Below are 27,618 nucleotides of genomic sequence, written 5' to 3'. Positions count from 1 at the left end.
GAAGGAAGGAAGGAAGGTAGGTAGGTAGGTAAAATGAGGACCCAGATTGTTGGGGGCAATAAAAGTTGACTTTGTATATAATATACAAATGGATGAAGACTATTGCTTAACACAATGTAAGCCACCCTGAGTCTTCGGAGAAGGGCGGGATATAAATTCAAATTAAAAAAAAAAGGAAGGAAGGAAGGAAGGGAAGGGAAGGGAGAAAGAAAGAAAGAAAAAGAAAGGAAGGAAGGAAGGAAGGAAGGAAGGAAGAAGGAGGGAGAGAGGGAGGAAAAAGGAGAGGAAGGAAGGACTACAAACCTGGCACTAGACGCAGCTTCAGAGGATAATCCAGGGCTGGAAGGTACCTGGAGGTCATCTAGTCCAACCCTGCTCTAGCAGGACATTGTTAGGGAGGTTCTGTCTTTTGATCCCCCAGCCACATAGCCACGCCCACCCAGTCACATGACCCCCCACCACCATGATGGAAGGAAAAGTGAAATACAAACAGAGTAAGTTTAATAAAAGTCCCATCTGGGTGAAAAAAGTGGTCTCGACATTTTATAGAACAGGGGTGTCAAACACAAGGCGATGTGGTCGGATCTGGCCCACGGGGGCCGGCCTGGAAAATGTTAAGGGGCTGGCCTGCGTCACTTCAGTCCGGTCCACCAAATGCAAAGTGGAAACATGCCAGCAGTTTGGGGAGTGGCGTCAAGCTGGCCACACCCACCCAGTTAGCTACACACCCCGACACCTCCCCCCCCCACCCGAGATCAACCATAGCCCTGATGCAGCCCTCAATGAAATTGAGTTTGACACGGGGGAAATGCTCCCGGTTTGGACCAAATTGCCCGATCCGGTAGCAATGGCGGCAGGTGGTTCGGAGAACTGATAACAAAAATCCCTGCCCTCCCCCTCCCCCATGCCCAGCTAAGCCGCATGATCATCAGAGGGTTGGGTTTTGTTTTTTTTTAGTTTTAAAAACATTTTTTCTTCGGCCGAAAAAATGCTTTTAAAAGTAAAAAAAAGAAAAAGCCTCCGATGATCGCGTATCTCAGCTGGGATCGGCAGAACCCTTTAAAAGCATTTTTTTCTACAATCCCTTAATGCTTTTAAAAGGTTCCTCTGGCGATCCCGGCTGAGTTGCCTGATCGTCGGAGGCTTTTTTTTCTTTTAAAGGCAAAAAAAAAATAATGCTTTTTTTAAAAAAAGAAAAGCCTCTGACCATCAGGCAACTCAGCTGGGATCGCCAGAGGAGCCTTTTAAAAGCATTTTTTAAACAACCTCTTCAGCCGGAGAGGTTGTAGAAAAAAATGCTTTTAAAAGTAAAAAAAAAAAGTTGGCCACGCCCACCCAGTCACATTACCCCACCACCAAGCCACGCCCACAGAAACGGTAATAACAAATTTTACATTTCACCCCTGGTTTGACACTCCTGTTATAGAAGGTGGAATCTCCACAGAGTCTCTGCCCAGGAGGGGCTCACATCCGCTCTGTCCCACTGCCAGAAAAATCCGTTTGCAACGGTGTGATGTTATGGTCGTAAGTAGCGTACTCGGAAGATCCGGAGCTGGCCATTTTGAGCTGCTGGGCTGCGTGGGTGAGCTGGAAGGCCGCGTCGGGGTGCGCCGTGTCAGGCAGGAGGGTGCATTCTCTCTCCAGGATATCCGCCACCCCTTTTAGCAGGTCCAAAAACCCAAAGGCTAAGGCGGCCTTTCGCAGCCGGTTTAGTTCCTGGAATAAAGCCAAAAAGGGCAGGAAAATAAGCCATTGGCACTCCAGCATTATAGCTCCGGCTCAGAAGGAAAAATTCCGAGGACCCATCATCCCCTCACACCCTTCCCATAAATGATTAGACTCTGGAAGAAAAAAAAAAAAGGAAGGTGGAAAATCTGAATCAAACAGATTTTATTCCGCTTGGATTGTTGGTTTTAGTGGGCATGTTTACATCTGATGACTTTTAATGCTGTCAGCTGCCCAAGGTTGCTTTGAAATGAGATGGGTGGGCAAATAAACTTCATAATAAATAAATAAATAAAATTTAAAAAAAATTTGCCCTGACATCAAACAACTAAGTTAATGATTCCTGGCTAGGTTGCAGAGAGGGAGAGAAAGAAGCGTCAGAGAGGAAAATACAGTATCTGGACTCAGCCCCTTTTGATATGGGAAGCTGAAATATTACAAGCTGCCTGACAGTCTGGGGTACCCTGGAGAGGCAGAGTTAAATGTTAAGTGGGGATGATCCCGGGAGACGGGAGGAAAAGCTGCAGTTTAGACAACCTTCAGGCAAAAAAATATCTCAGCCCCTGTTATGGTCCGCCAGCAGCCTGCGGAGCTGGCAACGGAGTTGGACAACGATGAGGCTAAGGAAGAGTGTGGGCCAGTTCTGGAGGCTGGGGAAGGCCCGGATGAGGGCTCTGCGTCGGAGGCAGAAGTGGGTCCAGGGCCATCAGGGAGTAATGTACGGACTCCAGAGCCTCCGGAGGCTGACAGTAGTGAGGCAGAGGAACAGGAGGAGCCTGTTCCTAATGCACGCATGAGAAGAGCTGCCAGAAGGCAAGAGCAGCTCAAGCAAAGAGGACGACTCAGGAGTAGGGCCAAGAGATGATTGGCCCCTCCCATAAGGCTTAAAAGACCAGCGACGGTGTTTGGACTCTTTCCCGGAAAACAACGTTGATAGCTTCGTCTTCTTGAATTTGTATCAGTGTCTTCTGAACGTTTGCCAAGAAAGGCCTTTGGCAGTTTGCCTAATTGGACCAAGTTTGGTGATAGGACTGAGGAATTTGTGTTGGGAGGAATTTGCTTTAATTTAGTTAAACTACACTGGGAATGAAGTAATTCTCAGCTGTTCGAATAAAGTTTCTTTGTTTTTTCACTGACTGAGTTTCCTACTCCCTACTTGGGCCTGGGTCACAACAGCCCCCAGAAGGAAAAAGGGGCTTGGGAAGCATCTCAGGAGGGGTTCTCTCTAGTGTTCTAGACACCAAAAGGAACAAGAGCTATCTAGGACAACTCGCCGCAGCCAATTCACCATGACCAACTCACCGCGAGACAAGAGTTACACTAATATCAAGAAATGATGGAATAGAATCATTAAAGAATTGCCCAGAAGTTAAAAAATTCTGGATTAAAATACAAAAATGACTAAAAGAAATCACACACTGTAATAGAGAATTGAAACCTAAACTGTTTCTTCTGGGGATTATTAAAGGAAATTATCCTAAAAGGATTAAATATTTGATTACTCATATTACCACAGCAGCAAGAATCGTACTCGCACAAGCCTGGAAAATGTCCACTATACCAACAGACTGTGCAATAATCCGGAAATTTTTTTCAAATGTGCAGAAATGGACAAACTTACTTTAGAATTAAATAATAAGGAAGACTCAGAATACTACTTAACTTGGGGAAATTGGTATCAATGGATAGAAATTAAAAATAAGGACTGTATAGAATACAATTAAGATATAAAATGTGTTTAAACATGTCAATTAAGTAGGAATATGTGGGAATAGATGAACAAAGTTAAGAATTATATACCGTCAGAATGATGTTGAACGGTATAAATATTACGGATGTATTTTTTGTTAGATGTATTTTTACTTGTATTTTAGGATTTTAAATGTTAATAAAGATTTAAAATTTTTTTAAAAAAGAATAATTAAAGAAAGCATGCAAAAGGAGGAACAAAACAAAACGTGAATGACAAAAATTAAAATATTTTTAAAATTATTTTAAATAATTCTTCTTCCTAGCATATTCCGACAGGTGCAGGGTCTGCTTAAAATGGTTTTAAATACTTGAATTGTTAAAATTGTCCCCAGGCGAATTAGACGTGTTCCATTCTGAGGGGAGATGGGCTTTCAATCTTTCGAGATCCTGTTACTGTAACTTTACAAGGAAGGGCAGTCTGGGCTTCTTGTTTGGACTACTCTAAAGGGCTGGCTGAAATACTTTGGCCACCTAATGAGAAGGAAGGACTCACTGGAGAAGAGCCTAATGCTGGGAAAGATTGAGGGCAAAAGAAGAAGGGGACAACAGAGAACAAGCTGGCTGGCTGGAGTCACTGAAGCAGTCGGCGTGAGCTTAAATGGACTCCACAGGATGGTAGAGGACAGGAAGGCCTGGAGGAATGTTGTCCTGGAGGAATGTGATGGGTCGGACACGACTTCGTGACTAACAACAACAATAAAGGAAGGTTGAATGCCAAAGAATTGAGGCCTTTGAACTCTGGTGCTGGAGAAGACTTCTGCGAGTCCCTTGGACTGCAAAGCGATCCAACCGGTCAGTCCTAGAGGAGATCAACCCTGACTGCTCTTTAGAAGGCCAGATCCTGAAGAGGAAACTCAAATACTTTGGCCACCTAATGAGAAGGAAGGACTCATTGGAAAAGAGCCTAATGCTGGGAAAGATTGAGGGCAAAAGAAGAAGAGGACGGCAGAGAACAAGGTGGCTGGATGGAGTCACTGAAGCAGTAGGCATGAGATCAACCCTGACTGCTCTTTAGAAGGCCAGATCCTGAAGATTAAACTCAAATACTTTAGCCACCTAATGAGAAGGAAGGACTCACTGGAGAAGAGCCTAATGCTGGGAAAGATTGAGGGCAAAAGAAGAAAGGGACGACAGAGAACGAGGTGGCTGGATGGAGTCACTGAAGCAGTCAGCAGGAGCTTAATTGGACTCCAGAGGATGGTAGACGACAGGAAGGCCTGGAGGAACGTTGTCCATGGAATCACGATGGGTTGGATAGGACTTCACAACTAACAAGAACAACAAAGGGCTGGCTCAGAGTCTATGCTGGACACTGCCTAAGGCTATTGTGCTTCATCATGGTCTCTTTCAAAGCCACCCCAGCATTTCACCCTGTGTTTGTCCGTTTCCATGCACCCTGTTTGAAAATGTGAGACTGTTTGAATAATAGCTGAACATTGGTCTTCCGTTTCCAATGCTCACCTTATAGAAGGTCAGTGTTTTCTCGGGGAGTTTTCTTGCATTCCTGAGTATCTTCTGTACGTCCGTCTGTGGGAAAATGGAGAAGACACAAAAGTAATATTTAGCCTACTCCTGGCCAAAGCAGAGCTACCAACTGAAGTTGAAGAGATCATTCTCCCTTGCTTTGTCCCATTGGAAAAGCATGAGATGAATTCTGGTTTAGACAGATAGATTAACAGAGTTGGAAGGGACCTTATAGGTCATCTAGTCCAACCCCCGCTCAAGCAGGACAACCTAACCATTTCTGACAAATGACAGTCCAGTCTCATCTTGAAAAGCCTCCAGTGATGAAGCTCCCACAACTTCCGAAGGCAACTTCTATTCCATGAGTTGATTGTTCTCACTGTCTGGAAATTTCTCCTTATTTCTAGGTTGAATCTCTCTCGGTCAGTTTCCATCCATTATTCCTTGTCTGGCCTTCAGGTGCCTTGGAAAATAGCTTGACCCCCTTCCTCTCTGTGGCAGCCCCTCAAATATTGGAAGACTGTTATCATGTCTTCCCTGGACCTTCTCTTCACTAGACTAGCCATGCCCAGTTCCTGCAATCGTTCTTCATATGTTTTAGTCTCCAGTCCCCTAATCAGTTAATCATTTAATGACCTCTGCTTTCAACATCCAAGCTCTATTGTTCAGAAGCACCAACAGGGCCTGTCTTTGTGCAAAGCTTCATCCTGCACACCCATGGAAAGCAAACAGACCGATGATCTTGGACAAATGGGAATCAAAACCCTGCAAGCAACATGCTGGGGATTATCATGGGCTGCAAGGGAACGTGAGTTATTTGGAAATTTGTGGTGGATGAATTTGTGCAACGGAGGACTAAAGAGGAAGCAGGCACATATACCAAATGGGTTTTACTTTAATAAAAGGCAAGTTATTTGAAGCAAACTACAGGTGGTTCTGAATTTATGACCACAATGGAGTCCATGTGCGTGCAGCTCCATTTGTGCAAGCGACAGGCACACACGCCCAGCTGCTCGTGCAGATGGTGTGCGCATGCACACGCTCGCCCACTGCTTGAGCAAGGCGGGGATTCATGCATACACGTGCTCATCAGCTGCTTTGGGCGGTCCAGTTTTGAACAGCTCACAGCCTGGTGGTGGGCCATGGCCCGCGGGTTGGGGACCCCTGTTGTTGTTGTGGCTCCCGCCCCCGAACCTGGCCCCATGCCCGAAAGTGACTCGGAGCCGGGCCTGCTGCCAGAAAGTGATTTGGACAGTGAGGGGGAAGGGCCATCAGGACTTACTTCGGGAGCACCAGCCTCCCTGGATCAGCTCCAGGAGCCAGAAGCAGGTCAAGCAAAAGAGATAAGGAGGCCTCCTTCTCCTGACTCTTCACACCCCCCCCAGGCCACGCCTGCAGACCCAGCGGACAGCAATCAGGCTTGGCTCAATCCCAGGTTTCGTAGGTAGGAGAGAAGGGAACAACAGAAGCAGGGGAGGGGCAGACCTAGGAAGTGCTGAGTCATGGAGCCACACCCCACAGGATATAAAAGGCAGCAAGAGCTGGTATGTTTCTTTGTATCAGGCAAATCCACGGATTGACTAGAGCTGAAGGTTGTGACTCACCAGCTTCTCGGCAGCCAATGAGGGCTCTTGGCAGACGCTGGCTCTTTTGCTGCCAGAGCTGATAAGAGCCGGCTAATTAAGCCATCATTCGGATGGAGGCGAGTAGGACATAACAGTTGTAGACCGTCATAGGCTGGTCCTGCTGGGTGCCCCCAGGAAGAGAGCGCCTGTTCTGACCCAGCTCCCCAAACATGAAAAACCCTCTGAAGTGAAGTCAAAGATTCCTTTAATTAGGAGTGCCGGAAGCCCAGCAAAAAAGTTTCTCTCTCACCACAAGCTAACAAGTTTGTCCAACCAGGAGATGAATAGTTGTCTGCCATGTCTATTCATCTCCTTCCTTTTATCCCCAGAGCTAGGGTGGGACCTCGCTAGCAGCGGTGGCTCTTCCATCCCAAGGATCAGCCTATAGATTTCCACTGCTCTCCTCTCCTCTGCCTTCTGTGCATCTGCACGTCAGGCACTGGACCCAGCTATTTCTCCTCTTCCTCATCAGCTGCCTCCAGACCTGGAGGCTGTGGACTCTCCATCTGAGGGCTGACGGACGGCCCAGGCTCTGCCTCTGTCTCGCTGCCAACTCCATTCCCTCTTCCCCCTAGGAGCTCCCAGGTTGCCCTGATTCCCACGCCTCCTCCTCCGATTCGATTGTTGGAGGGGCTGGTGGCCAAAAGGCCAAAACAGCACCCTTAAACTGCGCAATTCTTTTCATACACCCGAAGGAAAGGACCATCTCTTGGGAAAGGTTGCCGTTCTCATTACTGTATTTTTTGGAGTCTAAGATGCACTTTTTCACCCCTAAAAGGGGGTGAAAATTTGGGTGCTTCTTATACACTGAATGTAGCCCCTCCCACCCACTGGCTCCCACCCTTTGGCCTCTGCCTCCCAGCAATTTACCTCCTTACAGCAAGCAGCAGAAAGAAACAGTCCATTTCAGCTTCAGCACAGCCTGATTAGCACAAGTTGATTGTCCGTTGGATCGGCCTCCTGACTCTCGGCTGTTTCAGGCTGCAGGGATTGCCATGGCCTATTGCTGTGCGGGCCTCTGCTGCTTGCTGCAAGGAGGTAAATTGCTTGGAGCAGATTTTTTTTTTCTTGTGCTAAACAACCTATGCTGAAAACGAAAATGGGAGTAAAGCAGGCTATTTGCTGCAAGGAGGCAAAATTGCTGGGAGGCAGAGGCAGATTTCTTTTTTCTGGAAAGAGCTTCCTCCGGGGTTATGATCACTCCCCGACCTCCGGACCTTCCGATGCGAGCTCAAGACCCTATTGCTTCATCGCACAGGGCTGGCCTAATGTGTAATGTGTTGTTTTTTAATTGGGGTTTTATTATTTGATTTTAAAGATTCTTAATTGTTAGCCAAAATTTAATTAGATTTTATATTGTTTTTAATTTATTTATGACTATTGTGAATTCTGTTTTTATGCTGGCTGTGAACCGCCCTGAGTCCTTCGGGAGAAGGGCGGTATAGAAATCTAATAAACCTAAACCTAAACCTCTTGCTTTCCTCACCAAAAAAGGTAGGTGCATCTTATAGTCCAACAAATACGGTAAGCTTTTTAGTAAAGGAGCTTCCTTTGCCCCCAGGGAGCCAAGTTGGGTCTTGCCGGCTTTACCTGCAGGCCGTTCGGTTTAATCCACACCGTGACGTTCTGAGCGTAGCTTCGCTTGTTCTTGGGCTGCAAAGGGAAGGGGCTCTTGTTGTCATCTTCCCCGTAAGGGTTCTCCTTCGCATCTGGAAAAAAATAATAATGCGTACAGACAGTCCTCATTTAGAGACCACAATTAGGATTGGCAGTTCGGTTGTTAAGCAAAGCACTCGTGAAGTGGACACCGCGATGATGCTTATAAGGATGACTACAGCTTCCCTTTGCTTTACAGATTTTTGAAGGCTGGGGAATTCTGGGAATTGAAGTCCACAAGTCTTCAAGTTGCCAAGGTTGGAGACCCCTGTTCTAAGGCACATCAAGAATGAAAGTTACAAACAGGGAGGGAAGGAATGGCCGCGGTGTGGCTCAGGCTGTAAGACAGCCTGTTATTAAACACAGCTGCTTGCAATTACTGCAGGTTCAAGTCCCACCAGGCCCAAGGTTGACTCAGCCTTCCATCCTTTATAAGGTAGGTAAAATGAGGACCCAGATTGTTGGGGGGGGGGCAATAAAAGTTGACTTTGGATATAAATATACAAATAGAATGAGACTATTGCCTTACACAATGTAAGCCGCCCTGAGTCTTCGGAGAAGGGCGGGATATAAATGTAAATAATAATAATAAAAATAAAAAAGAATGGCACTGTTTCAACCAGCACGGCCAGTACCTGAGATGGGACCCAGCTGGGCCATCTTGCCCAGCCAAGGAAGTGGCTCCGGTCCTGGCTCAAAGAGAGACATCATTAGGTTGGACTTTTTCTTGCTGTCGGCTTGAGAATAGAGCATTCCGTACCATTCGTGTCTGAAAGGAAGAGCCAGATTCAAAATGAAAAGAGATATTGTTGCCTAGAAAAGAAAAGAAAAACATGTACGTACAGATGATCTTTGACATACGACCACAACCGAGTCCAAAATATCTTGCTGCTAAGTTCTTAAGGGGGCTTTGCCCCATTTCACGACCTTTCTTGTCACCGTTGTTAAATAAACCACTGCAGTTGTTAAGCAAAGCAGTCGTGAAGTGGACACCGCGATGATGCTTATGAGGATGATTACAGCTTCCCTTTGCTTTACAGACTTTTGAAGGCCGGGGAATTCTGGGAGTTGAAGTCCACAAGTCTTCAAGTTGCCAATGTTGGAGACCCCTGTTCTAAGGCACGTCAAGAATGAAAGTTACAAACAGGGAGGGAAGGAATGGCCGCGGTATGGCTCAGGCTGTAAGACAGCCTGTTATTAAACACAGCTGCTTGCAATTACTGCAGGCTCGAGTCCCACCAGGCCCAAGGTTGACTCAGCCTTCCATCCTTTATAAGGTAGGTAAAATGAGGACCCAGATTGTTGGGGGGGGGGCAATAAGTTGACTTTGTAAAAATATACAAATAGAATGAGACTATTGCCTTATACACTGTAAGCCGCCCTGAGTCTTCGGAGAAGGGCGGGATATAAATGTAAATAATAATAATAATAAAAAAAGAATGGCACTGTTTCAACCGGCACGGCCAGTACCTGAGATGGGACCCAGCTGGGCCATCTTGCCCAGCCAAGGAAGTGGCTCCGGTCCTGGCTCAAAGAGAGACATCATTAGGTTGGACTTTTTCTTGCTGTCGGCTTGAGAATAGAGCATTCCGTACCATTCGGGTCTGAAAGGAAGAGCCAGATTCAAAATGAAAAGAGATATTGTTGCCTAGAAAAGAAAAGAAAAACATGTACGTACAGATGATCTTTGACATACGACCACAACCGAGTCCAAAATTTCTTGCTGCTAAGCCCTTAAGGGACCTTTCCCCCATTTCACGACCTTTCTTGTCACCGTTGTTAAATAAACCACTGCAGTTGTTAAGTTAGTAACCCAGTCGTTAAGTGAATCTGGCTTCCCCATTGATTTTGTTGGTCAGAAGGTCGCCGAAGAGGATCGCATGAACTGGCGGGGGGGGGGGCACTGCAACCGTCATAAATATGAGTCGGTTGCCAAGCATCTGAATTTTGATTGTGTAACAAGGGGTGGGGGTGGGGGTGCTGCAACGGTTGTATAAGTGTGAAAAACAATATGTCACATTTTTTTCAGTGCCGTTGTAACTTCAAACCGTCACAAAATGAGGCATTTGTCAAACCTGGAAGCCATCTTTTACAGTTGGGCCTTCAGGCCTGCCACATTTTCTACTGTGGGAAATTGGGAGGGGGGATTGTAGAGAGTATAGGTGATATGTAGTCAAAATAACATTCTTTTCTCAGAGTCAAGGCCAAGGTGCCCTGCAGCTGCCATGAGGGGATTGGGTGGTGCCTGATTGGACCATGTGATGGACATGTGGGTGCAAGGAAAGGGACTTGGACTTCCTTTTGGGTGGGGACAACCTGGAAGCTTTCAGATTCGGGTTTTCCCAGATGTGCCAATAAAGGTAAAGGTAAAGGTTCCCCTCGCACATACATGTTAGTCATTGCCGACTCTAGGGGGCGGTGCTCATCTCCGTTTCAAAGCCGAAGAGCCAGCGGTGTCTGAAGATGTCTCCGTGGTCATGTGGCTGGCATGACTGAACGCCAAAGGCGCATGGAACGCTGTTACCTTCCCACCAAGGTGGTCTCTATTTTTTCTACTTGCATTTTTACCTGCTTTCGAAACTGCTAGGTTGGCAGAAGCTGGGACAAGTAACGGGAGCTCACCCCGTTACACAGCAGCACTAGGGATTCGAACCGCTGAGCTGCTGACCTTTCGATCGACAAGCTCAACGTCCTAGCCCCTGAGCCACCGTGTCCCCGATGTGCCAATATGACAACTCTAATAAAATGGAATTTTGAGGAAATACAAGGCTCGGAGTCTTCTTTCGTTGGGGGTGTTACATGGAACCCTGACAGTGTTCTCTTTCAACTAAGAAGAGTTCCCTTTGTTAGCAGGAAGAAAATCTGAGAATGGCCTGTTGCAGTTTTTCTCAACCTTGTCAGGTTTAAGAGGGGTGGACTTCAATTCCCAGAATTCCCCAGCCATGCTGCCATGCTGGCTGGGGAATTCTGGGAGATGAAGTCCACCCTTCTTAAACCTGACACGGTTGAGAGACATTGGCCTGATGCTCTTCTCACCTCTCAAAATCAAAATCTTCCTAAAATGTTCAATTCCAGGATACAAGTATTTGCCTAAATCAAATTTGCACCTCCACCCATGCACACTGGGGAAACACAGTACATACACACCTCTCTGTTTTCTTCTGAGCAACAACGTCTACAGTTACTTTTCGGAATATAAGAAGCACTTTTTCTCCCACTAAAAGTGGATGGAAATGTCTATGCATCTTATACACTGAATGTTGCCGAAGCCCCACCGACCTGCTGGGCCCTACCCTTCGGCTGTTCTTGGCCTCCGCGCATCGCATTTTTTGGCCTCCGCGCATCGCGTTTTTGGCTTCCATGCATCGCATTTTTTGGCCTCTGCACGCTCCATTTTAGACGCGTTCCAGGCTGCGGGGATCGCCACAGCACATCACCACCAATTGCCAACCTCCATACGTTGCCTTTTTGGCCTCCATGCGTTGAGTTTTCAGCCAATTCCAGGCGGCGGGGATCGGCTGAATCAGGCTGCAATGACATGGTGAAGCTAACCAGGCTGTTTGCTGCAAGGATGGTAGCCAGATGAATACTGATGCATGCTGGTAGACAGAGGCAGAGTTGTTGGTTTTTTTGTGTGTGTGTGTGTGTTTTTTTTTTACATTTATATCCCGCCCTATTCCGAAGACTCAGGGCGGCTTACAGTGTATAAGGCAATAGTCTCATTCTATTTGTATATTTACAAAGTCAACTTATTGCCCCCCCAACAATCTGGGTCCTCATTTTACCTACCTTATAAAGGATGGAAGGCTGAGTCAACCTTGGGCCGGGCTTGAACCTGCAGTAATTGCAGGCTACTAATAACAGGCTCCTTACAGCCTGAGCTATCCACGCTATTTTCCTCCCCAAAAACTAATGTGCGTCTTATACTCCAGAGCGTCTTATACTCTGAAAAATACGGTATTTTCCTGGTGGCTACATCCATGTTGTCACCACCCACCCGCAAGCCAACTTGCGTACCCCAACTGAACAACAGCCACCATTCCTTCCACTTTCAGACTCCCGTGAAGGAGCACGCAGAAGTTGGGGATCTTTCCTGCGATTTGATTGGCTGAATTCTCATCTTCAACATCCTCGGTGATCCCTGGACCCATCTCGTCTCCTTCTGGGCAGGAAGAGAACAGAAAGCCATCAGAACCTGGCCCGGCCTGCGGAGCCTTGCCAACCGGGGAACTGCCAGCGTGGGAAGGTGGAATCGCTCACCTTTGTTAAGTGCGATAGGCAACACCAGGTGTCTGGACAGGACCGGCGGGCTGGCGATATCTGCTATGTCAATAAAGCCAACAATTTCCAAATCTACAAAAGAAAAGGTACTTTCAGGTCTGAGAACTGGGTGTCAGGATTCCAAGTAACCCACCCAACGACATGGGCATGTCTGGTCTTGTGAAGAGAAGGACCAGGGGAGACAGGATAGCAGTCTTCCAATATTTGAGGGGCTGCCACACAGAGGAAGGGAGCAACCTCTTTTCCAAGGCACCTGAAGGCCAGACAAGGAATAATGGATGGAAACTGACCAAGGAGAGATTCCACCTGGAAATAAGGAGAAATTTTCTGACAGTGAGAACTATCAGCCAATGGAACAGAAGTTGCCTTCGGAAGTTGTGGGAGCTTCATCACTGGAAGCTTTGAAGAAGAGACTGGACTGCCCTCTGTCAGAAATGGTGTAGGTTGGGTGTGGGGGTTGGACTAGACGACCTACAACAGTGGTCTCCAACCTTGGTCACTTTAAGACTTGTGGACTACAACTCCCAGAGTTCCTGAGTGTGAGTTGAAGTCCACAAGTCTTAAAGCGACCACGGTTGGAGACCCCTGACCTACAAGGTCTCTTCCAACTGTTAATCTGTTAAGACTTCGTTTTCATTTCACACAGGTAAAATGTCTATGAGGTTCTCAATCATCCAGGTCGTGTTTGCGTCAAGGGTGCTTTTCCAAAAGGTAATTGTACTATAGGTGCTCCTTGACTTACGACCACAACTGAGCCCAAAATTTCTGTTGTTCAGTGAGACATTTGTTAAGAGAATTTTGCTCCCTTTTACGGCCTTTCTTGGCTCAGTTGTTAAGTGAAATCACTGCAGCTGTTAAACTAGCAACACGGTTGTTAAGTGAATCTTGTTTCCCTGTTGATCTAAATGTTGGATGAAAAACCAACTGGTTCTGAGGTAACACTGGGTATTCCAATGAACATCCTGAGGGAAAGCAAGATCCAAGCCTTTGGTATTTGGTCAAGAAAACAGCTGTTAGGCCTGGAAGCCATATTTTCCGTTGGATCTTCAGGCCTGCCACATTTACTACTTCTGTGGGAAACTGGGAGGAGGAGGATTGTGTGGAACAGGGGCAGGGGTGAAATCCAGCAGGTTCTGGAGAACCGGTAGCGGAAATTTTGAGTAGTTTGGAGAACCGGCAAATACCACCCCTGGCTGGGTGGGAATGGAGATTTTGTAATATCCTTTCCCCAGCAGTGGAGACGGAATGGGGATTTTGGAGTATCCTTCCCCTGGAGTGGGGTGGGGATGGAGACTTTGCAGTATCCTTCTCCTGTCATGCCCACCAAGCCACACCCTCAGAACTGGTAGTAAAAAAAAAATTGGATTTCACCATTGAGCGGGGTGTGTGTGTTGATATATAGTCATAATAACATGTCTTTCTCAGAGAGTCAAGGAGATCTTGTCCTGCACCTGGAGTGGCGTGACTGGGAGGCATCTCCAGTTGGGACGGTGCATTGATTGGACTGTGAGATGGGACATGTGGGTATTGGGTAGGGACTTGGACTTTCCTTTGGGTGGGGAAAACCTGGAAACTTTCAGATTCGGGTTTTCCCAGATGTGCCAATATGACATCCTAATAAAATGGAGCTTTGAAGAAACTCAACCCTTGGAGTTTTCTTTCGTTGGGGGGTGTTACTTGGAACTCTGACAACAGCAGGGATATATCCCTGATTATATGAAAACTTTTTAAATATAAGTTATTTAGAGGCAGGGGAAGATGACAAGAGGGAATAGTCTGTGTGAGTTCAGGACTACTCCTAAGTAAGATGGAAATTGTCTATGTGATCGCTGGGCAGCTGTAAGAAAGGGTTTTTAGATGGTCTGACCTCTGATTAAAGTAACACAGAAATATGTTTAGATTGGTGAAATTCAAGAAGTTAACAGAAGAATTATTAATGATGTTTTGGGGAATTAAATATGAGGACTAGATTTCATTTAAATATTTTTTAGAATGGGATGGAATAGAATTTTTTATTAGATACGTGCAAACAACAATTAATTTTAAAAAGGAGAAGAAAATATATTGTATAGACCACAAGGGGGAGGGGGGCGAAATTTGAAATATGTTTAAGGATGTACTTGACTGTTCACAATGATTTTTTATTATTATTATGCTTATAAAAAATAAAAAACTTTTTCCAAAAAAATGAAAAAGAAAAAGAAAAAAAGAAACATGAATTTAATGGATTTTCGCTTGTATGTAACAGGTCCCATTTTACACACTTACGGTGTTTTATTGGGCGTGATGCTTAGATGTTATGGACTTTTAAGGCACAGGAAGAAAGGTAGATCAGAAGAGAGCAAGTGTTGTGACTTGTCCTCCCTCCTCTCCTCAGCCAGGCCCCTCCCGTCTCCAACCGGGCCTTTTATCAGACTCCGAGTCTGATAATGAAGATGAACGGCCTGTCATGCCTCCAGCCTCCGGCCCTGGCCCCATGCCCGGAGAGGATTTCAGGAGTGAAAGGAGTAGCCCAATAAATCTCACTCATACAGCGTGTGTTCCTTTGGCTCAGCCTTCAGAGCAGGACGCCAGCCAGGTGCTGGAATTGCTTGGGCCTACTCCCTCTGACCCCTCCCTTTCCCAGACGCTGACAGCAGATCCAGCTGAAGACAATTCAGCGTGGGTAGACCCTCGCTTCTGGAGATCTGAGAGGCGACGCCAGCAGAAGGGAGGGAGCAGTAGGCCTAGATAAATGCTGAGTTATGGAGCCACACCCCACAGCCTATATAAAGGACCTGCTTTTGGCATTCCAACCTTGAGTCAAGCAAAGTCTTATCTAGTTTGCTGATACCAGACCCTATCGCTGAAGTCACAACTTGGACTCCTGCCTGCCCTGATAAACCTCGAAGGAACTTGGCAAGCTGCAGAGGCTTCGTTGTCAAGTTTGTTACGGACTTCCTTGACTCGTTCTTCGGAGTGGGGGTGGGACACAACAGCAAGGGCTAAATTCACTGCAGAGAAGAAAATGTTTACCTGTGTTAATGGTTTTAGGGATCGGGTCAATTTCTTCATCTATAACGAATGGCTCCGGCCTGGGAAAAGCTTGCACGTCTGAGGACAAGTGGCCACATTTCAACACAGCGTGGAAGGGTGTGTACGCCACATCTATGAGCTTTCTAGGGCAAGAGACGATCATTAGTAAAAAATCCAGAGACACAAATCACTATATGAGGAGCTTGTGCAAGTTCTCCTTCGGGGTGGGGGGGGGGGAAATACAGATCAGTGATCGAGGAGTTTTTACTGGATCTTTCTCTGCCAAGGGCTCAAGCCATGCGATTTCCACCTCATGCATTAAAATGAACAGTGGGCATCCTAGATCTTGAATGTGAAATGGGCCCTAAATTTTTCTAAGCATGTTCCCTCCCTTGCCTTATTCAGAAATGCATAATTCCCAAAATTCCTCAGTTCCGCTTTGAGAAGAAGCCTTGCAGAGAAATGTATGTACCATATTTTTCGGAGTGTAAGACACACCTTTTTCCCCCCTAAAAAGAGGGTGAAAATCTGGGTGCGTCTTATACTCTGAATGTAGCCCCACCCCAGCTTCTCAAACGGAGGTTTCAGAGTGTCAGCCTCCACTCCAAGCTTCACTCTATTTGTGTTCCATGTGTGCAATTTGTTTCAGTAGTTAGATTACAATGTCAGTATGTTGATGTAAAATAGCCATGGACCTAAAATGTATACTATCCGATTCAGGTTAACAGAAGCGGGCCCTTTAAGAGTGTCGTCTGACATAAAAGAAGGAGGAGGGGCAGTAAGGTTTGAAATCAGCATAATTTCCAACGAACCCTGCATTCCTGAGATGATAAACTGCCGGAGACCTGCGGAAGAAGATTACCACGGGAGGGCGAGAAGGAGCTGGCATTGGACCAGCCCTGTCTGACCTTTTGTGGGAAGGAGGGACTAACGAGGGGATATGGGATGTTAGCCATATTTTGTCTCAGATTCAACTTTAAACGGCTGTAGTCCAGATGTATTTAGTAAAAGTACTTTTCTTTATTTTCAAATGAAGTCAAGGTGTATTCTTTCCTAAATATAATCAGAGACAGCCTTACACAGAGGCTGAAAGAAGCTTCAGAAACGAAGCTTCAGAAAAGAAGCCCCCAAACAGAGCTTCAGGAAAAAAGCCCCAAAGGGAGCTTTTTTTCTGAAGCTGTTTCGGAGGCTTTCAGAGGCAGAAAAAAATGCTTTTTCTGAAACAGAGTACAGAAGTTTCAGAGACAGAAAAAAAAGCAAAAAAAAAAAAAAAAAGCAAGGCACAGAGCTCACAACCAAGGAACGTGTTCCTAAAATTCACCTCTGGGAGGCCAATCCACCTGCCAATCAGCTTTTTTTCTTATTTTCCTCCCCAAAAACTAAGGTGCATTTTATACGCCGAAAAAATACGGTAATCTGGCTACACAAACACTACAAGTTTTTTTAAAAAATGTTAGCACATAATTTTATGTGAAAAGTCAAGAGATCCTATCATAGTTTAGTATTATATATAGAATAGGCCGTAGCATTTAGTTGCTATCTGCTAGTAATTCAATGCTTTCTTGGCTCAATGGCTTACATGAGCAAAACACCCTAATTTGCTTTATTTTCACGGTTTGATAAACCCCTTGAGAGAATTAGATGGAACATCCAACTTAAAAGTTCGAGATTTGTAAACCTACTTATAAGTAGGTAGCTAAACTGGTCCTTCAGCTGAGTCACATAGACCAGCTTCTACCAAACTGACATCTTTCAGATATATCTAGGGTTAAAGAAGTTGACGCTGCATGCATCTAGAACCATATTTGTTAACTTTGGCAACTTGAAGATGTGTGGACTTCAATTCCCAGAATTCCCCATGTTGGAATTCTGGGAGTTGAAGTCCCCATGTCTTAAAGTGGTGAAGGTTGAGAAATCTTGATATCTAGAGGGCACCAGATTGAAAGAACTTGATGAAATCCAGACTATAACTGAAGGCAGTTTCACCCCAAGATTCTTAACCAAGATCGCTTACCCGAACATGGACTGTACATTTTTCAAGCAAAGGGGTCCATCGATGGTAAAAATCTGCCCTTCTCCGTTATTTAAGTCAATGAGCCGTTCAAGGCAGTCTAGAGAATCGGAGCTTTGGAGCTTCAAATGGAAAGGAAACACAGTTTTACACACAATGGAAAAAGCATATCAAAACACTAGGTTTGGTTTTTTTTAATCTCAGGAGGAAACTTCCAATAATCAACAACAAAAACATTTATTTGTCCACTCCGCTTTGTGTGCATTCAAGTGTCCTTGCATGTAGAGGCTGCATTAGCCTCTGATGATTTCACTGGCACAATGAACAGGCCAAACTTTGCCCAAAATAATCAAGTTTGAGGAGAGAACAAGGGCAAAATAATAGCAGAGAAATAACTTTTCAACCTCCCGGGAGATTACAGAGCATAAACTAGCCATTTTGGGGAAAAAGAAACTTCAAACAGTGTTTAAATTCGTGTTTTAAAAAGTATTAAAATCGAGCAAGAGATTGCTGAACTCATGTAGATCAAATTCAGGCTTATTACACTTAATGGATAAATTGCTTGTGTAGAAAGTTAGAACCCACCCCTCTCCTGGAAGAATGAAATATTTTAGGAAACATTAAAAAGGCGGAATATTATATTTCCCTAAAGGGAGAAATATGCTCTTGGAGACAGAAAGCAGTGCCCACCTTCCTGAATAGCCCCCAGCAGATGTCAGCCTCACCCCAATTTAAATTCTCTATCGGTCTCATCACTCCATGTTCCTGATAAGAGTGAGGCGCAATTCACAAAAAAACTCTGCCTTTCAATAAAACACATATTTAATTTTATATATTTTAACAGCAGCCGGGATTGTATATGCACAATACTGGAAAAATCTAGAAACTCCTCCAGATCAGGGGTCTCCAACCTTGGTCCCTTTAAGACTTGTGGACTTCAACTCCCAGGGAGTTGAAGTCCACAAGTCTTAAAGGGACCAAGTTTGGAGATCCCTGCTCCAGATGATAATATAATCAAAAAAATTCTGGAATGTGCAGAAATGGATAGGTTAACTCTAAAAATCAAAGGAAAAGAAGATTTGGAATATTTTGTAATATGGGAACTATTCTACGAATGGTTAGCTGGCAGATACAGAGGTTAAATGAGTGAATTTATGTGAAATATGGACTACATGAGAAAGAAATACTGATGAGTAAACATTTTGATGGTTATATAATTGATAGCATAATGGAAGATAGTATACTTTTCAATAACGACTGGTATTGTCGCATATGTTTACAGTATATGTACACGATTATAATGACTATGATGATGTTTATATTTTAACACTTTGGACACCAAGAAAACACACTGTTCAATATAGAAATAGAATCTGTGATATAAAACAATAAGAAATATTTATACACAAATAAAACTGGTTCCCCTCCAAAGCACCATTAAGGCCAACGCAAATCCGGGACTGATCTAATTCTAACCCCTCCTGGCCCTCCGAGGGGACTCACCTCTTCGAGGTTAGCCATGCACATGATGTAAAGCTTGGATGGAAACGGAAAAGGCAGCGGGAACCGGTTGCTTTCACTCCGCTGGCTGAGCGTGGACAGAGAGTGGCGGAGGGAGCCCCTCCCAATGCCCAAGCTGCCATCGGTGACCAGGACAACCTGGCAAGGAATGGCAGCGCCCCACTCCTGCTGCACGATGCTGCAGACTCCCAGCAGGGCTGACTCCAAGCACGTTTTGTCGTAATCGTCTATATTACTCAAGGCTTCCTGGGAAACAAAGCGGACACTTATTGGGCTGGGCTAAAACAAAGCTTGATTTCCAAACTCACGTGGTTAATTTAGGCTGATTTTTTTAAAAAAAGAAAAACAATTATCAGCTCTAGGTCAGAACACACGACGGTTTATTCACTTATCTATCGTGGGTTGTGTTTTTTTGGGTTTTTTTTTTTGCATTTTATTATTATTATTATTTATTATTTATTCGATTTTTATACCGCCCTTCTCCCGAAGGACTCAGGGCGGTGTACAGCCAAGGTAAAACAAACAGTGCAATAAACAATTAAAATACGAATTAAAAAACTTATTACATAATTGGCCTAAAAACTTTGGAACATATAAAACTAAAACCCATTAAAAATTAATAATAAAAATTTAAAACCAATAAAATTTAAGCCATCCCGAAGCGAATAAATAAATGTGTTTTCAATTCGCGGCGGAAGGTCCGAAGGTCAGGTATTTGGCGTAAACCCGGGGGAAGTTCGTTCCAGAGGGTAGGAGCCCCCACAGAGAAGGCCCTTCCCCTGGGGGCCGCCAGCCGACATTGCTTGGCGGACAGCACCCTGAGAAGTCCCTCTCTGTGTGAGCATACAGGTCGGTGGGAGGCATAAGGTAACAGCAGGCGGTCCTGTAAATACCCAGGCCCTAAGCCATGGAGCGCTTTAAAGGTAGTAACCAAAACCTTAAAGTGCACCCGAAAGACCACAGGAAGCCAGTGCAGTCTGCGCAGGAGTGGTGTTACACGGGAGCTACGCGAAGCTCCCTCTATCACCTGCGCAGCTGCATTCTGGACTAACTGAAGCCTCTGGGTGCACCTCAAGGGGAGCCCCATGTAGAGAGCATTACAATAATCCAAGCGGGAGGTAACAAGCGCATGAGTGACTGTGCACAAGGCATCCCGATCAAGGAAGGGGCACAACTGACGAACCAGGTGAACCTGGTGGAAGGCCTTCCTGGAGATGGCCGTCAAATGATCTTCAAACAACAGTCGTTCATCCAGGAGAACACCCAAGTTGCGCACCCTATCCTTTGGGGCCAATAACTCGCCTCCAACTGACTGAATTGGGGTGCCGGCATCCACAGCCACTCCGTCTTGGAGGGATTAAGCTTGAGCCTGTTCCTCCCCATCCAGACCCGTACGGTTTCCAAGCATCGGGACAGCACTTCAACATTATATCCCGCCCTTCTCCCAAGACTCAGGGCGGCTTACACTGTGTCAAGCAATAGTCTTCATCCATTTGTATATTTATATACAAAGTCAACTTACTGCCCCCAACAATCTGGGTCCTCATTTTACCTACCTTATAAAGGATGGAAGGCTGAGTCAACCTTGGGCCTGGTGGGACTAGAACCTGCAGTAACTGCAAGCAGCTGCTGTTAATAACAGACTGCATTAGTCTGTTGAGCCACCAGAGGCCCTGTTGACAGGTAGCCTTCAACTTACGTCCACAATTGAGCTCAAAATGACTGTCGCTTAGTGAAACAGTGGTTACGTGAGTTTTGCCTGATTATATAAGCCCTTCTGGCCACCCGTTAAGTGAATCACTACAGTTGTTAAGCAACATGGGTGTTGAGTGAATCTGCCTTCCCCACTGACTTTCTTGTCAGGTCAGGAAAAGGTGATTATTAGACGGTCACAGATTGTCAGTCACTTTTCAAGGTCTATCAGTCTCTGGCTTTGGGTTTTACCGATTAGACTGATAGATCTTTATAGAAATGGCTTCTTCATATTATTATGAAAACGCAAAAAGTTGTAATTTGATATTAATGCCTTATTTTACTGTAACAGAGACAGTTGGAAGTCAACTCTTCTTTTTCTTTTTTTCCCCTTATCTTTCCTCATTTTTCTTCCCCCCCCCCGACTGCTTTTCTATTTACGTTGTATTTTATAATACCTTATAACTCAACAAAAATGTTAATAGAGAAACAGATTGTAAGTCACTTTTTTCAGTGCTGTTATAGCTTCAAATACAGTGATGGGCTGCAACTGATTTAACAACCGGTTCTGTGAGGGCGCGCTGTGTGCGCGCCCCTAACACACTTGTGCGCGGCGTCCAAAATACAGCAATTTGAAGCTCAGCTGCTTACCTTCTAAGGCAGCCCCTGTAAGTAGAGCAACGGAAGTGCGGAAATCAGCTGAGCCAGAAAGAAGGAAATATAGAACAGGATAGGGCGGAGCCAGGTGGGCGGGGCCAGTGGATAGTCAGAACTACCGGTTTTCCCAAACCGGTCTGAACCAGCAGCAGCCCACCTGGTGCTGCTGCTCCTGATTCGGGCCGGATTGCCTGATCTGGTAGCGATGGCAGCGGGTGGTTCGGAGAACCGGTAGCAAAAAAAAAGTTGGCCACGTCCACCCGGTCACATAACCTCCCAAGCCACACCCACAGAACTGGTAGTAACAAATTTTACATTTCACCGTTAAGCCCATCACTGTTTGAACGGTCACTAAACAAATGTTTGTGGATCAAGGACCACCTGTAGTGAACAAAGGCTCTGTGCGGCATACAACAAAATATTAAAAGCATAAAAAGCAATATGTAAGATTTAAAAGAGGCAGGGGATGTTAGGAATTGATTAAAAGGGTGCTGTTAGTACCCTAATCTTTCAGGGCACCAATCAACTCTACAGCTGCATTCCCATCAGCATGTCCCAAACAAGGGCACAGAAATATGTCTTTACAGTTTACACATTTATGGAAAGTCAGGAGACTGGGGCCCACCTCACCTCTGGGGGGAAGATTGTTCCACAAGGGATGACCTTGACACAAGGATGACCTCTGGAGGGCCAGGGATAGGGGTTGCTCCTCTGCCCTGGTCCTGTTGAATCTCTCATCGGCTTTTGATACCATCGACCATGGTATCCTGCTGCGCTGGTTGGAGGGGTTGGGAGTGGGAGGCACCGTTTATCGGTGGTTCTCCTCCTACCTCTCCGACCGGTCGCAGACGGTGTTGACAGGGGGGCAGAGATCGGCCGCGAGGCGCCTTACTTGTGGGGTGCCTCAGGGGTCGATTCTCTCGCCTACCCTGTTCAACATCTACATGAAGCCGTTGGGCGAGGTCATCAGTGGCTTTGGGGTGAGTTATCACCTGTACGCTGATGATACCCAGCTGTACTTTTCCACCCCGGGCCACCCCAGCGAAGCTGTCGAAGTGCTGTCCCGTTGCCTGGAGGCCGTACGGGTCTGGATGGGGAGAAACAGACTCAGACTCAGACTCAATCCATCCAAGACGGAGTGGCTGTACATCCAAGACAGATGCCGGCACCCCGGTACAGTCAGCAGCAACCGCGGCTGACTGTTGGGGGTGAGTCACTGGCCCCAACGGAAAGGGTGCGCAACTTGGGCGTTCTCCTGGATGGACGGCTGTCGTTTGACGATCACTTGGCGGCCGTCTCCAGGAGAGCTTTTTACCAGGTTCGCCTGGTCCGCCAGTTGCGCCCCTTTCTTGACCGGGATGCCTTATGCACGGTCACTCACGCGCTCGTCACTTCTCGTCTGGATTATTGCAATGCTCTCTACATGGGGCTACCCCTGAAGTGCACTCGGAGACTCCAGCTAGTCCAGAATGCAGCTGCGCGGGCAATTGAGGGAGCAGCACATTGCTCCCGGGTAACACCACTCCTGCACAGTCTGCACTGGCTACCTGTGGTCTTCCGGGTGCGCTTCAAGGTTTTGGTTACCACCTTCAAAGCGCTCCATGGCTTAGGGCCCAGGTACTTACGGGACCGCCTGCTGTTACCACATACCTCCCACCGACCCGTGCGCTCTCACAGAGAGGGACTTCTCAGGGTGCCGTCCGCCAAGCAGTGTCGGCTGGCGGCCCCCAGGGGAAGGGCCTTCTCTGTGGGAGCACCTACTCTCTGGAACGAACTTCCCCCCGGTTTACGCCAATTGCCTGACCTTCGGACCTTTCGCCGGGAACTGAAAACTTATTTATTTATCCAAGCGGGACTGGCCTGATTTTTAAATTTTAAATTTTCAATTGTAATTTTATTGGATATTTTATATGGTCAATTGGACGGTTTTAATTTCGGCCTTTTATTGAATAAGTTTTTTAATTGTTATTTTAGTGTGTATATTGTTTTAATGTAGGCTGTACACCGCCCTGAGTCCTTCGGGAGAAGGGCGGTATAAAAGTTTAATTAAATAAATAAATAAATAAATAAATAAGGTGGGAGCAAGGGCAGAGAAGGTTCCCTTACTAGAACCCACCAAATTCTTTTGCTGATGGGGTCTGCAACATACTTCCTCTGCCTCCCTCCCCTGGGATGGGCTGACGTTACATGATGAAGGCAGTTCCTATACTTTATTATTTAGAGAGCAAATCTACATAGTTATCCATCCACCGGAGCAGCAGAGAGAGAGAGAGAGAGAGACAAAAGCCTTGCCTAAATTTACAATGCAGCATGTGACAATTGACTACAAGCTCAGATTTATACTGCACCTGGAGAGTGTTGTAGTCTCTTGTGAAGGGGACCATCAGCTCCCAGAGAGATGAAAACACAATCAAGGCGGTAAACTCCAATTTGTAGTTGGTGGCCATGTGCTCGAAAAGCATCGTCAGGCCGTGGGCCGCTAAATGCTTCCGCTGATATTCTTCAGAGCCTTCAATCGAGACCGGCCGGGTCATGGAGAGGGACACATCCATGACCACAACAGTAGGCATGGTGGCCCTTTCTATGTGCTGTCAAATGCAGAAGGGGAAAAAAATCTCTGCAGAAGAAAGAAAATAAGGTTTTCAGCAGCCTCTCCCCCACTTTCAAATTACATGAGCGTGTTCACTGACACATTGGTAAAACAAGTTGAGTCAATCTTAAGAAAGCTGCTGTGACTTTGTTTGATATGTACAAGCTGGGTTTATCTCCAGAGTGGTGGTGGGCTCCCTTTTGCAGGAGGTATTCAAGCAAATATTGGAGAGCCACCTACTGGGATGCTGTAATTTGGATTCAAGTTCCAAGCGGGAGGCAGACTCCAATTCTATGAATCTTTGCAAAACTACAAATGCACCAGAGAAGAGCAACTAAGATGATCAAAGGCCTGGAGCCTGAAACATATGAAGAACGGCTGCATATGGATTTGGGTTTGGCCAGTCTGAAGAAAAGAATTATGGGTGACATGATAGCAGTATTCCAGTATTTGAGGGGCTGCCACAAAGTGAAAGGGGGTCAATTTATTCTCCAAAGCAGGGGTCACCAACCTTTCAGACTTCAAGGACCACTAAATTCATAATTTTAAATCCCGCGGACCACTAATATGTTTTTTAAAAAAAGATAAATAGTATTTAGTGCAATATAAAAATGCAAATAATTTTTCTGTGGACCACCAATGTTTTCTCACAGACCACCGGTTGGTGACCACTGCTCCAAAGCACCAGAAGGCAGGACAAGAAGCAATGGATGGAAACTAATCAAAGAGAGAAGCAACCTGGAATTAAGGAGAAACTTCCTAACAGTGAGGACAATTAACCAGTGGAACAGCTTCTCTTCAGAAGTTGTGGGCGCTTCATCACTGGAGGTTTTTAAGAAGAGTCTAGACAGAAATAGTATAGGTTCTTGTGCTTGAGAAGGGGGTTGGACTAGACGACCTCCAAAGTCCCTTCCAGCTCATTCTATTCTATTTAACAAAAGGCAATTGCTAATTTACATACCAAAAGTAATAAACCCTTTTCCCCATTCATCTGAAGGCTTATTCATACAACATGCTGAGACAATGGCTGCATTCCAAAAATGAAGTGAATCACAAATAAGCCAGTTTAATTTCATTTAAGACATTGTGTATACTGAGACTATTACTGCCAGCAAAACCCAAAATGTGAAGTACGTGTATTTGATATTAGCCAAAGTAATAACCTGCAAAATGAAAAAACCAGAACAGGGAGCTAGAAAAGCATCAAGTCCAAGAGTAGAGAATATATGCAGGTGGAATGATTGGGTTTTTTGGATTTTTTTAAAACTGGGTTGTTTTCCTGCAGAGATTTCAGTCCCAGGCTAAGGAACATCTTCAGGGCAGGGTGAGTGAAGTCAATACAACCAAGTTAGGAGAACATCAAGAGCCCCAAAGTAAAAATGAAGAAGTTGGAGGGGAGAAACGACTTACCAAAAAAAAAAGCAAACCCATTAAAGTGGTGATTTAAAAAATCAGAAAGGGTAAGACATCCATGTTAATCAATGGTAGCAAAACCCTTTAAGGCTTCTTTCTTTTCCTCCCTCCCTTTCATTCTTTCATTCCCCCCCCTTTTCCCTTTTCCCATTCTTCCTTTTCTTTCTCTCCTTCCTTTCCTCTCTTTCATTCATTCTTTTTTCTTCCTCCCATCTTTCCTCCCTCCTTTTCTTTTTCCTTTCCTCACTTTTCCTTTTATTCCTTTTCTTCTTTTATCGCCTCTTTTTCTTCCCTTTCTTTTCCTAAGCTCCTCCCTTTCTCCCTTTCTTTCTTTCTTCCCTCTTTTGGTTTCCTTCCTTCCTTTCTGCCCTCCCTCCTCCCTCTTCTCTCACTCCTTCCTTCCTTCCTTCCCTCATCTCTCTTCTCTCCTTCCTTCCTTCCTTCCCTCCCCTCTCTTCTCTTCTTTCTTCCTTCCCTTCTCTCTCTTCTCTCCTTCCTACCTTCCTTCCATTCTCCCTCTTCTCTCTCCTCCTTCCCTCCCTCTTCTCTCTCCTTCCTTCCTTCCTCCTCCCTTTCATTCTTTCATTCCCCCCTTTCCCTTTTCCCATTCTTCCTTTTCTTTCTCTCCTTCCTTCCTCTCTTTCATTCATTCTTTTTCTTCCTCCCATCTTTCCTCCCTCCTTTTCTTTTCCTTTCCTCACTTTTCCTTTTATTCCTTTTCTTCTTTTATCGCCTCTTTTCTTCCCTTTCTTTTCCTAAGCTCCTCCCTTTCTCCCTTTCTTTCTTTCTTCCCTCTTTTGGTTTCCTTCCTTCCTTTCTGCCTCCTCCTCCTCCCTCTTCTCTCACTCCTTCCTTCCTTCCTTCCCTCATCTCTCTCTCTTCCTTCCTTCCTTCCCTCCCTCTCTTCTCTTCTTTCTTCCTTCCTTCTCTCTCTTCTCTCCTCCTTCCCTTCCTTCCTTTCTGCCCTCCTCCTCTCTCTCCTTCCTCCTCTCTCTCCTTCCTTCCTTCCTTTCCCCTCCCTCCCTTTCCCTTCCCCTAGCATATTATCTTCTTTCCTTCCTTCTCTCTAATCCTTCCTTCCTTCCCTCCTCCCTCTTCTCTCTCTCCTTCCTTCCTTTCCCTTCCCTTCCTAGCATATTATTTTTTCCTTCCTTCTCTCTAATCCTTCCTTCCTTCCTCTTCTCTCTCTCTCTCCTTCCTTCCTTCTTTCTTTCCTTCCTTCCTTCCTTTCCCTTTCCTTCCTAGCATATTATCTTCTTTCCTTCCTTCTTATCCTTCCTTCCTCCTCCCTCTTCTCTCTCTCCTTCCTTCCTTCTTTCCTTCCTTCCTTTCCCTTCCCTTGCTAGCATATTCCTTCCTTCCTTCCTTCCTTCCTTCCCTCCCTCCTCCCTCTTCTCTCTCCTTCCTTCCTTCCTTTCCCCTCCCTCCCTTTCCCTTCTCTTCCCCTAGCATATTATCTTCCTTCCTTCCTTCCTTCCCTCCTTCCTTCCTTCCTCCCTCCCTCCCTCCCTCCCTCCCTCCCTCTTCTTCCTTCCTTCTTTCCCCACCCCCGACATCCCCTTTTTCGGATTCTGGGGCGCAACTGTCCTTCCCAGGATGAGGTTCCGCCCAGGGCTTTCCTGGTGGTCTCCCATCCCCGCTCACACTTCTCTGCTCACCTTCGCTGTTTCGGATCCTCCTTCAAACCGGCCGGCTCGTTTCCGGCGGGGTCTGCGGCAGGAAGCACCCCCCCCCCACTCCAGGTGCGCCGCGTCAGTCTTCCCCACGGTCGGGCTCCTCTACCTCCCCCTCCTTCCCCCCCCCTCCCCGCCAGGGTGCAATTCAAAACATTCCCCGCCGCCGCCACGACCGCGAAAGTTGGTTCCGGGATCGCCAGGGGCCGCCTCTTCCGAGCATGCGCAAGCCGCGCGCGCAGACTCAGTAGGAACCTGCTTCAGGACTTCCCTATTCGGGGCGGCGCGATTAGCGCAGCACGACCGCTAGAGGGCAGCCACGAGCACTTCGCAGCTAGTGAACCTACCTGTTTGCATGATGACGATGATGATATTTTTTACCCCACCTTGGGGTAAAAGACATTTTTTTTTTCCATTAGGCACTGAATAAACATGGTTCGAAAGCTGTTAAGTCTAAGTTGATTGGGGCAGGAATTGTTCATTTTTTTTTAATTTCAATTTACAGCTGAACTTTTTTAGCCAGTGTGTTGGTTTATTTTATAA

At 46.0% G+C, this 27,618-nt stretch overlaps 1 protein-coding gene across 1 annotated transcript; it reads right to left on the bottom strand.

Moving 5' to 3' along the window:
• Positions 1-484: 484 nt before the first annotated feature.
• On the bottom strand, positions 485-27,184 carry INTS14 (integrator complex subunit 14). The gene is made up of 11 exons (XM_058155940.1): positions 27,061-27,184; positions 23,748-24,016; positions 19,033-19,296; positions 17,533-17,651; positions 15,519-15,661; positions 12,483-12,575; positions 12,240-12,384; positions 8,858-8,991; positions 8,157-8,275; positions 4,939-5,004; positions 485-1,716 (listed from the first exon to the last, which is right to left on the bottom strand). Exons 2-11 carry the CDS (start codon positions 23,967-23,969, stop codon positions 1,465-1,467), a joined length of 1,557 nt encoding a protein of 518 aa, XP_058011923.1. The 5' UTR covers positions 23,970-24,016; positions 27,061-27,184; the 3' UTR covers positions 485-1,464.
• Positions 27,185-27,618: the final 434 nt, after the last annotated feature.

The sequence above is a fragment of the Ahaetulla prasina genome, chromosome 13 (genome assembly GCF_028640845.1).
Source record: "Ahaetulla prasina isolate Xishuangbanna chromosome 13, ASM2864084v1, whole genome shotgun sequence".
NCBI classification, from domain to species: domain Eukaryota; kingdom Metazoa; phylum Chordata; class Lepidosauria; order Squamata; family Colubridae; genus Ahaetulla; species Ahaetulla prasina.
The sequence above is the reverse complement of the archived record's forward strand: the minus strand, read 5'-3'. Positions and strand labels throughout refer to the sequence as shown.

What these genes read in the sequence shown, in the direction of transcription:
- INTS14 (XM_058155940.1), bottom strand. Translation starts at nt 23,969, where the DNA reads ATGCCTACTGTTGTGGTCATGGATGTGTCCCTCTCCATGACCCGGCCG. An exon ending in GTGGCTGTTGTTCAGTTGGG is followed by an intron (nt 8,992 to 12,239) that starts GTACGCAAGTTG and finishes TCTTCCTTTCAG; the next exon opens with ACACGAATGGTACGGAATGC. An exon ending in TTAAACCGAACGGCCTGCAG is followed by an intron (nt 5,005 to 8,156) that starts GTAAAGCCGGCA and finishes ATTTTCCCACAG; the next exon opens with ACGGACGTACAGAAGATACT.